Source organism: Otolemur garnettii, unplaced genomic scaffold, assembly GCF_000181295.1.
Source record: "Otolemur garnettii isolate 467f Iridium unplaced genomic scaffold, OtoGar3 scaffold00013, whole genome shotgun sequence".
Classification (NCBI taxonomy): domain Eukaryota; kingdom Metazoa; phylum Chordata; class Mammalia; order Primates; family Galagidae; genus Otolemur; species Otolemur garnettii.
In genome coordinates, this window is record NW_003852408.1 from 10,421,565 (window position 1) to 10,433,033 (window position 11,469).

General features: G+C 42.3%; 1 protein-coding gene across 3 annotated transcripts in view; it reads left to right on the forward strand.

Moving 5' to 3' along the window:
• The window catches only part of PAX3 (paired box 3), a 96,868-nt gene extending 89,991 nt beyond the window's left edge, over positions 1 to 6,877 (forward strand). For 2 of the 3 annotated variants that reach the window (XM_012802149.1, XM_003784909.1), the window contains exons 8-9: positions 4,589 to 4,835; positions 5,330 to 6,877. In XM_012802149.1, the coding sequence (XP_012657603.1) occupies positions 4,589 to 4,835; positions 5,330 to 5,364 (282 nt within the window). In that variant the 3' untranslated portion in view covers positions 5,365 to 6,877. The remainder of the gene's footprint in view (positions 1 to 4,588; positions 4,836 to 5,329) is intronic. The other variant, XM_012802150.1, reaches the window with a different exon arrangement.
• Positions 6,878 to 11,469: the final 4,592 nt, after the last annotated feature.

An 11,469-nucleotide genomic window follows, 5' to 3' on the forward strand; every position in this document is an offset into this window, starting at 1 on the left:
CCCAGGAGTTGGAGGTTGCTGTGAGCGTGATGCCACGGCACTCTACCCAGGGGGACAGCTTGAGGCTCCGTCTCAAAAAAAAAAAAAAAAAAAAGATTTCTTTTTTTTTCAGATGCCTCACAACTAGAAAGAAAAAGAAATGGCTCCACTCACTTCTTTTTCTAGCGGGACAGAACAGAGATCTTTATTAATGGGAAATTCTTTCCGGTCATTGATTGCGTCTCCTGGGTTTACCTGGCACTTGATAAGAATGTGATCAGCATCCAGGAGGTAGAACTTGGGCCGCCTTAAATTTGTTTCTTTTCTTGTGAAATTGTTTGTGAAAACCCGACAATCGAGCTTTATTCCCACCCCAAATTAAAAACAAAAAAAGAAATTAGGGGAAAAAAAAAAAGCCAGTCCTGTGACAGAAACAGCTTGCTAATGGTTTAAGAGCAGGAAAGAAAAGTCCACTTTACAATAAAAGAAAATTTTATTTTAGTCCTTGAATTACAAATTGCTATAGGAAGAGCATTATAAGAGAAATTCTGAAAATATTCTTAACAAGAAAATGTGATTGGAAGACATTCCATAACCAGATTGAGGGAGTTCTAAGAAGCTTGTTTACCAACGTCTTTGTGTACAAAAAGAAATTTCCTGAGTTTCCAAGTCAACCACATGAAACACAAAATAGCTTTTAAGGAAACATACATAAAAGTGTAATGGGACCTTCCACTGAGATTTGAGGTTTTAAACTATGTTAGGGGAAAGCAATGCATTTTCTACTGATAGATTCACTTCTCCCAACACAGATTTCCTTTCTAATTTTTAAATGACAGGTTATTAAAATGGGGATATATTTCCCAAGTTTTCTCAGTGTGAAATAGTGAAGTGAATTGCATTATAGTTATTTATTACTGCCAATTTCAAACCAAATATAGGGAAAGATCCATGCCTCATTCCCCATCCTTATACAGTTCCTGAGATTGCAATTGTCATAATGTGACTATCTCGTGGACTCTATCAGGGAATTCAAAGAGACCAAAGATAACTGGTCTCTGGTCCTTTTTCTGCCCTTACGTCAGCCACTGCAAGTGTTGGGCTGCTGAGCTTGCTCAAGTATTTGCCCTCACTAGTTTCCTATGTGATAATGGCGACACTGGAGGAGCCAGGAGGCAGGCTTCATATCTGAGCCACGTTGTAAGATGTCTTAATAGTACTCTGTCCTGGGAGTCTTGAGGAACCATCTTTTATTGCCCTAGAATATAGCCCCACAGACAGGTTATCTCCTCCACCCTTTGATAGATATATTTCAAGGTCTTAGAGTTAAATCCTATCCTAAAGAATTTCCTAATGCAGCAACTCCAAAAAGTTACCCCATGAACATCATAAGCTGATTTTTACTTATAGGAAGGACTTGTTTCTTCCTTTTTAGGATCTTCATGGGTCTCCCCTTCCTCACCACAAACAATGTTATTGCTGTCTTCAAAGTTATGCAAACAAGAAAAGTATGGCAGGGGATTAAAAAGAAGTTTATCACAAAAATGTACATATAGCTCATGGGAGAGCGTGCATGTTTTAAATAAAATTCTGCTCAGAGCACGACTATAACTGTATGTAGAGTATTCCATTTCTCCCTTAAAGAGATATTAACTGAGTTTCAAGTAGGTATCTTCCCTAAGGGCACTAGTCATTTCAAACCTACATTCTTTCCATCCAGTACTGGGGCACATCATACCTCTCTGGACTGAAAAAAATCACAAAATTGCTTTTTATAAAGTCTTTGCTTTTGCCTAATACAATTTATTTATGGGAAGAGATTTTTCCTCTGTCATTATCCTCTTTGATTTAAAAAAATCATATTTTCATGTTTATTTTGAAACAGAGCCCCAAGCTGTCACCCTGGGTAGAGTGCTGTGGCATCACAGCTCACAGCAAACTCCAACTCCTGGGCTGAAGCTACTCTCCTGCCTCTGCCTCCCAAGTAGCTGGGACCACAGGCGCCCACCACAATGCCCAGCTATTTTTTGGTTGCAGCCATCATTGTTGTTTGGCAGGTCCAGGCTGGATTTGAACCCACCACCTTAGGTGTATGTGGCTGGTGCCTTAGCTGCTTGAGCCACAGGCGCTGAGCCTGCATTTTCATGTTTTTATTTTCCCTCTCCATTCTTGCCTGTCAGGCCGGCAGACACACGTGTACTCCTGATCTGTAAAAGAGTGTGTTTGGCATTGAACAACCTCTAAAGCTCCTTTTCTTTGGGGATGTTCAGCTTCCTGGAGTAGTGAGTCCTATGGATTCCCGATTTGTTTTGTAACTTTTACTTTCTCCAAATCCTCAGTAAAACACAACTCTGCTCTTCCACACATGATGATTGTTTTTAAAGAATAGAACTGGCTCGGCGCCTATAGCTCAACCGGCTAAGGCGCCAGCCACGTACACCTAAGGTGGCGGGTTCGAATCCCCAGCCCGGACCCGCCAAACAACAATGACGGCTGCAACCAAAAAATAGCCGGGCATTGCGGCGGGCGCCTGTGGTCCCAGCTACTTGGGAGGCGGAGGCAGGAGACTCGCTTGAGCCCAGGAGTTGGAGGTTGCTGTGAGCTGTAATGCCACGGCACTCTGCCCAGGGGGACAGCTTGAGGCTCTGTCTCAAAAAAAAAAAAAAAAAAAAGAATAGAACTAATTTTTAGAGATTTTTAAAAAGATGCTTTACCGCCTATCTCAAGAAATTTTTAGATCCCTGGATATTTTTCTTTTTCTTTCTTTTCTTTTTTTTTATTGTTGAGGATTCATTGAGGGTACAAGAAACCAAGTTACATCGATCTCTGGGATGTTCTTCAAACTTTGGACATTATTACCTTGTTGCTTTAGCCACAGTGTCCCACCTTCCCATGTGACGATTCGATAATTCAAATGAAAGAGAGACAAGAAAATCATAAATCAGATCTGTGGAGCAGGCAGGGGAGGTGGGGAGCTGTTAAAGTGGAGGGAGAGGACAATTCACAGTAGGCGGTAAATAGATTCTTTTTCTCTCTCTCTTCTTGTCTTTTGGGGCTCATCGAAAATGGATCAGTTTAAAGCTTTATTTTAAGAAGATTTTGTTTAGCTATAAGGATTATGCAAACCCATCCCGAAGGGAATAGTGGGATCCTTGTTTTTGGAATCTGAGTTGGAATGCCTTCTGGGATGCAAAACTAGCACTCACTGCCTGAGCCCGATGCCCAGCCCTGCTGGAACTCTTAGATTTGGATATTTATTCAATTGCCTGATTACCTTTGAGGAAGAGTTGCTCTGCAGTTAGCCTGGAGCCTTAGAGGCGGGCTAGGTTCTCATTTCTTCCCACTCTTGTTTTCATTTTCCCACTTTAATCTTCATAGGCTTCCAACTTCCTAAAATAAAACAGGACTATTATGGAAGTTTTATACAACTGGGGGACCCTGCATTTAAATACTTTGTAAGTCAGTGTGTTTTGGGGGTGCTTTTCACCCAAGCAGTAGATTTCTTCTGCAGTCGCTTCCAGACCTGCCAGAGAATTGTACAACCTTGAGAAAACTCCTGTCCTCTCTTGTGTGGCAGTTTTCCAGCTGCAAAATTAATTACCCACTTACTTCCATCACGCGGTGTGGTAAGGGTCAGTGATCTTGAGTTTAGGAAACACTTCACCGTGCTGATCTGAATGCTGTTCTGTTATCACAGGTTTGTTGTTTTTCTTAAGTTGTCTTGCTTTCCAGGGTTACTTACGAAACTGAACTTTTTAGAACGTGTTTATATTTCAGGCTTATCTTTCCTTTTCACGCTGCTTGTCTATGAAATGTTAGTTTAGAGAAGAAATAAAAGGATAGGTAACGGAGATAGTTCCTTGGAGAATCGTTGACAGTTTACTCACTTGGTTCCTAGTAGGCACCAGGCACTGTTTCAGGTGCTGGGGAGTAGGCTGAGGAATTGATTCTTCTCAAAGCTCACCACTGAAAGCAGGTGACTGAACTAATGAACATATAGTGGGGGGGGGGGGAATAAAGCGCCAGGGAAGATCCGGGAAGGAGGAATTATTTCTAACTACCAGAGGATGGTCAAGACAAGAAGAGGAACTTTCTTGAGAAGGACACTATACAGGCTCAGAGGTCTCCAAATACATGGGAAAAAACCTTAATTTGGATTCATTTAACATTTTGAAAATCATAAGTAAATGTCTATTTAAAATCAGATGTGAAATTTCCAGATATAATAAATGATGAAATATTTTTTCTACACAAACTTGTATAACTTCTTCCTCTTTCTGTCCCTTCTTTGAAATTCTCATCTGATTTTATCACGGGCGACATGGTGTAATCTCAACCTCTTTTTTCCTTCTTCCTCCAGTCCCTTCTTCTTCCTTTCCCTCCCTTCAACCTCCCTCTTTTATCTTTCTGAAACTACAGTCAGATTTTATCAGTGGGCATGATGTAATATCTCTGTCACTTTGAATCGAGGCTCCCGTCTTCTGGACAGCTCTTGAACAAATTTCCAGAGAAGTAAAAAATGGGACTTTCAAGTTATTCTTTCAGCTATAGGCTATGACCTGGTCCTCTCTGCATTTTAACCTCCTCCCCATCTGCCTGTTTATTTTAGGTAATGGGACTCCTGACCAACCACGGTGGGGTACCCCACCAGCCCCAGACTGATTATGCGCTGTCCCCTCTCACTGGGGGCCTGGAACCTACCACCACGGTGTCGGCCAGCTGCAGTCAGAGACTAGATCACATGAAGAACTTGGACAGCCTGCCAACATCTCAATCCTATTGTCCACCCACTTATAGCACCACGGGCTACAGTATGGACCCTGTCACGGGCTACCAGTATGGACAGTATGGACAAAGTAAGCCTTGGACTTTCTAGGGTGCAATTATTCCCGGAAGGGAGAGAAACTCAACTCTTGCTTAAAAATGGGCGGTGAGAGGCATGATTCTGCCTCACATCCCAGTATCAATTTTGTGGCAAAGCCAGCTGATTGTTCCAGCGAGGGCTCCTTGGTATAATTATTTTCTTAACTGATGTCAACAACATCTTGTGGTTATTAATTGCTGAGACGTGAAACCTGATTGCCACTAGGTAAAACACAAAGGTTGGCCAAAATGAAATAATCCCCAGCATTAGAAACACATGTTCTTAATGAGGTCAGCTCAAGGATCATATGGGGTATAATCCCAGGGACACAGAGTTGTGTCAAACTTGTCTCAGGAATAAAAATATTAGTTTGAATCCTTTGATACCATGGTATTAAATATGACATTGTCAGCCTGTAGCTGATATTGCCCCTGACTGTGCATTGTCCCGGCGTGACCTAAAAAGCTGTGTGTGTTTCCCTTACAGGTGCCTTTCATTATCTCAAGCCAGATATCGCATAAGAGAACTGTCCACTGGGAGCTCAAACTGGCCCCGTTTTCTGGTGTCCCCAGCCTAGACATGAAGAATCTTCTCAGAAAAAACCAATTACCCTTTTTTGTGGGGTGGGGGGGGCCCTGACAGGAGACAAAAGAGAGTGATTGATTTTTTTTTCTCCAGTAGTTGGTTTCAAAGTTATTTGAACTTGTTGGACAAAAGCAATGAAGCAGAGGAAGAGCTGGAACAAGACAAGACAAAGGCAGCCTTTGAAGGCAACCGTTTAACACGGCCACAGAGCAGAGTATCCCAGATCTTTAGTGCTGATGATCAAGGAGCTAAAACATTCCATTTATGTGTGTGTGTGTGTGTGTGTGTGTGTGTGTGTGCACGTGCATTTGCACGTGTATCTGAGATTTTTCTGGATGGTTTGGGCAAGCAGAATGTTCTAAAATACATCAGGAGAATGCGCTGAAGTGTAACATGTCTGACGTCCAACGCTGGCGTTTCTACAAGTTCAAAACTGCTCACTTCTTGAAGCAGGCACAGAGAAATCCTTCACTTTTACACACTGGAAATTGATATAAAAATGCCACCATTTTTAGGAAACTAGTCTAGATGTAAAGGACCCCCTAAATAAATTATTTGTTAAGGTGTCCTCCTTTGTAATCTAGTTGTCAATAAATGTCCCCGATGCATCTTGCTAACAGGATATGGGGATAACAGGAAGAAGAGGCTGTTTTCCGGTGTGGGGAAAGGTGTGTGATATTTTCCTAATTCATCTTCGTTTGGAAGGCCCTGGGGGTGGGGGAGGAGGTGACACGCATTCACATATCTGCTTATCAGTGTGCGGCTCTGTATACCTCATGATGCTTTGGCAAGACCCAAGGCGATATGAACAGAATCTGAAATCTATTTTTGCACGTGCTTTTATTTTCGCAGCCCATAATTCATGGTGGTAGAGGGCAGCGACGTTCACCTTCTGCCGGACAACCGACACCTGGCTTGCTCTTTTAGATTAGAGACCATGTTGAGTAAGATAATGCTTTTTAAACGATTACGTTTACATTCTTCTCTTTTCTATGAAAGGCAGGGCCAGAACAGAAATGTTCCTATGGCTCTCATGTACTTTTAAATTATACAATATCCAATATTAAGAGATTATACAAACTGAGGTTTACATACGTTTGTGTGGTGACATTTTCGAATGTCAATAAATTTTTTTTTTTATTTGCAATGTTAAGAGGGACAGGAAGGTGGAAGGCAGTGTTATTTATTTCTTTCTATTCTTGGAACCATGAATGAGGTAGGCACAAATACATTCCTTTTAGAATTAAGAACTATGACATAGTGAGTTAGTGAGACTAGACATAGGCCTGAGTTAATTCATACATTGGTCTTAGAGGGTGATGGAACAGAAGAAGTACTATCTTTGTGTTGCAGCCTCAACCAACAATGATGTGTTGTAAAAATGTCTTTCATGTAAAAAGTGCAGTAAATATTTACTATTTATAATGAATAAACAGTTATGAAAACTTGCCCAACACTGCTTTTTTGGGGGGAATTGGTGAATGCAGTATAAATAAAATCTTGGCAGCAGGGGAGCCCAACAAAAACCAGACACCTCACTTCTAATGGTTCCTTTTAGATTAGAACATACCATAGACACAAAGGTTACATGACCCACGATTGTATTCTCTTGGAGAAACTCTTATTAAACACACTGCTAGGGATTGAAGTTTACGTGTCTGTAAGTGTGGCATCTAGAATAAGCCTCCAGGCTACCTGCCTTCCTCTGTGATTCTCTCAGAGCTGCCAAATCCCTCCCTGTCGTGTGGAGGTGTTTTCCCCAGAATATCAGGCTCCGTCTTCATCTCTAGAGGTCATGGCCACTGAAATTTGTATTTAAAGCTCTCATTTCATGCTAGCAGCTTACTGTGCCTACTTTATTCTTCCTTCCTCCCTTCCTTGTCCCTCCTTCTCTCCGTCTCTCCTCTTCTTCCCTCCTTTCTTCCCACACTTACTCAACGGTAGTCTAATAGCACGGTGCTTGGTGCTGGTGAAATAGCCATGCTTATAACCTGGTAGGGACACAGAGAAGCTAGTACATGGTCTTGATAAAGCGTGCGGACTGTTACTTTAGGGGAAATAATCATGATACCCTTTGACGTTCTTGTTTGTACTAACTTAGTCATCCCTCCCCCTTCTCCTATGGGGCAGGTGATGTCATCAGCCTTCTTCTTTTACAGAAATGTAAGACCAGAGCACAGGGACTGGAATGGGGATCACCCAGTGGCAGAGCAGGGGTTTGAGCCCAGGACATCCAGTTCCAGATGGAGGTGCTTAAACTCATGTTCTCTTGCGTCCTCAAGTTAGGAATAGTGTGAGAGGACCTTATGGCTGGGAAGAGCTAAATGGATGTTGTTCAATTCAGAAGCGACTAGCCATGTGTGCCTGTTTAAAGCAATTAAAAGTAAATAAAATCACAAAGTTAGTTCCCCAGTTGCACCGCCCATATTTCAAGTGTATGTTAGCCATACGGGGCCTGAAGCACTGGCAGTGTTGCTCTAGAACTGCGCCGTCATCACAGAAAGTTCCATTGGCCAGATCAGCTGAAACCAAGTGAGTTCATTTTCTAACGATCCCAAGGAGTTGAAGTGCAGCAAGAAAATGTTCCAAATTTTTAAAATGTTTTTTTTTTTGTGTTGAGCTCACATACTAGTCCTTCTGATCAAATATGCTTCTCTTTTTCTGACAATCAACTATTCCAAAAATAATATAAAAAGAGAATAGGAAGATAATCCTTACTGAACACTTCTGTTAAATCCTCACAAAGTCCTGTGAAGTGGGTTTACTGATGAGTGGACTGAGACACGGAGTTGTTAAGCATCTGGGCAAAGGACACATATAGCCAGTAAGAACAGAAGCAGGCTTGGACTTCTGCTCAGCCTGGTGGCAGAACCTGTTTCATTTTACTTCTCCAAATGCTGCTCCCAATACCCACTTTATTATGTCAACTTATCCTTATGCCAAACTCAAGTTGAAAACAGGCTTTAAAAGAAAGCAATCGCCCACTCTCAGGACACAAGGGAATGCTACCACCAGCATTTGGGTTACACAACAGAAACTAATCTTACATTATCATTGTGCTTTCTGTGTCCTGATCTCAGAACTTGCCCTGTGTGGCTCATGTCTTCTTTGGATATTCTTTTTTATGTCCTTCCCTTATTTCTGCATGTCTCTGAAATCTATCGCTCAACTAGTATTTTTCATGTTGAAAGTCTTTGCAGATCTTTCTTTCTCCTGATTCTTTTACAACATAAATCTAATTAATCTATAGGAAAATGAGGACCTGACGTCTTCCAGTCAGGGTCCCTACTCTCAACTGCTGGGACTAGGAACTCTAAAGACTTTGAACCTTTTGTATCTGATTATGTGTGGGCAGTCACCCCTTGTCCATATAGTTATTTAATTTTATTTGGAAAATGTGAAAGTCAAAACTTAAAACCAGGACTCAAAATTATTAAAATGTGGCTGTGCTATTATCAGCGGCTAAGTCATTCCTTGCCAGCAGTTTTCCTGGGAATAGATGTCATCTTTCACATCTGTGATGGAAACAGATATGTTGTTTTATGTCTTTAATTTAGACTGATCTGGAAATGTATTTCTGATACTGGAGAACATCTTTACCAATGCTGGCATATAGGACCAGAATCATAGACAAGGTCATTGGCTCATGGTCATGAGTTTAGGAAGTCGTGAGTAAATGGAAGAGAAGGATTAATTAATGCCCTTTGAGCATGGCATGGAAGAACTTGTCTCAAACTACATAATTCAGAGTTAAATTAGCACATGGGACTAGAACCAAAGTATCTATAAGAAAGAAATCTATTTGGGGATAAAAACTTGAGCCTCAACCACTCCAAGTGAATGAGTTTTGGCATTTAATCATTCATGGATCAGGAGAGCTGATGTCTAACAGTGAGAACAACAACAAATAATGGGTGGCAATATTCCTGCACAAAAAGCATGTGGCCAGCCTCAGTCTCCAACAAGGGCTCTGGAACCTGGACGTCAGTGTTAGATGAGGCATGAAAGCAAAGGAAGGAAGCAGAGTTGGGAGTAGGGCTGCTCACCAGATGCCAGTGACATGAGCTGGTTCAGCCTTTCCTAGATTCCCCTCTTCAGTGTCTCTGATCATTGCATCCCAGAGCCTAGTGTCATGTCTGAGACATAACGAGTCCTCAGTATGTGCCTGTTGAATACATAGTTAATACAGAGTGACATTCTTATACTGTCCCCTCAAGATCTGCTGAGCAAGGAGATAGTTGACTCTAAAACCAGAGTTGCACAGATTGCCTCATGACTGGATTGGTGCACAGCTTGAGGAAAGGGGGAAGAGAGAGGGGGCGTAACAAGTCACTGAAAAGCCATATTTCTGGTGTTTCTCACTGATGCAGAGGGAACAAGGTAGTGATTTGTTGGATCCACCACTAGATGGATCAGAATAGAAAAGGGAAAGAGCCAATTGGTTTATTGCTTAGAAAAGAGCCTCTCAGCCCTGGCTGCATAGTAATTTGTAGAATTTTAAAAGAGAGAGAGAGAGAGAGAGAGAGAGAGAGGCCATGCTTGAGCCCACACAGACCACTGGACTTGGACTCCACCAAGATGACCGCCAAGAGAGTCAACAAAGCAAGAGCTCAGGGTGAAGCCTTTGGCCTCACTGAAGCCTTGGCTGCACCTGACCAGGTAAGTTTTCTGGGGGTTGGAGCAGTGGTCAGAGCCATTCCCCACAGCACACCTGAGAGAGGAAGTCACTGTGGAATACAAAGACACCCCAGTGTCGTGTTCCCCCAAACCCAATCACCACCTCTTAAGTCAGAAAGGGAGATGTGGAAGGCAGTGGTTCCCATGCTAGCACGTGAGATGCGCCTTGCAGTTAGGAGGCTGAGTTGACTGATGTTGTGCCATGACTCCATTTGTTTTACTAGCTAGAAGCTGACAAGATCCCACTATGCAAAAATGAGTCCTTCATGGGCATTTTTCCTCCATAGGTATGGTGACATTCTTTCCACCTGTGATTCTGTGCCATTTGGGAGAGTTTAAAGCATGGAAATGAAAACTCAACTTACCTCCCATCTCATCTGTCCAGCTCTGCCCACTCCACAATGCTGGGCATTCATACAGCTCCTGAGTCTCAAATGTAACCCTTGTTAAAGCTGATTCTTTTCACTGCTTGTGGAGTGAGGGAGATAGGCAGTGACTTCTATTTCATAAGTAATTGATTGATACTTTGGATACTTCCAAGCTCCTACTATATATGGGCAGTGGGGCTGTAATGCTGAAGAAGATGGACTTCCTGCTGTCAAAAGACCCCAGGGCAGAGGAATGATCTGGGTCAGTCAACATAAGGTTGGGACACAATTAATGTGGGCAGTGCAGTCATTTCTTCCCTATTGAGAGAGTCTCAATCTTAAGGGCCAGTTAAGAAACTCATGGGTGAAGCAGCATATGTCTGTTGTCTTTGTCATCTTCCTAAGCTGCCCCCACAAGCTAGGTAGGGGTGCAGTGCCAATTCCTAGTGACCCAAATGCATTTTATCAGGGAGGACTCTTTGTTGAAGGTCTGGAAGCTGTTACATGCTTGTCTCTGTCATTTGCCTGGGAAGCAGCAATGACCTTCATTTCCTCTACCCATCGGCTCATCCTTACTAATTCTCCAAGTGTGCTAAGGCTGGGCCCCAGGTCTTTTGTGCTCAACTTTGATGGGTAAAAACAAGAAAAACTGTTTTTGTCTTTTTCTTTTTGGGGCTCCAAGTTTAAATTCTTTTATTTTTCTTTTTAAATTTCAGATTAATATGACAGTACAAATGATTAGGTTACAATGTTTGCATTTGTTAAAGTCCCTGCTATAATTGTTTCCCACACCCAGGAAGTGTGCCATATACCCTTACACTGTGCCCATTAGGTGGGAGCGCACCAATCCTCCTCCCACTTCTCCTGTTTCCCTTCCCTCCTCCTCCCTCCCCCGAGTTGAATGAATGGAGGCTTCTCTCATGGGCGTGTATTAGTTCATCTACTGGCTTCATGTTAGTATTGAGTACATTGGATATTTGCTTTTTCATTCTTGTG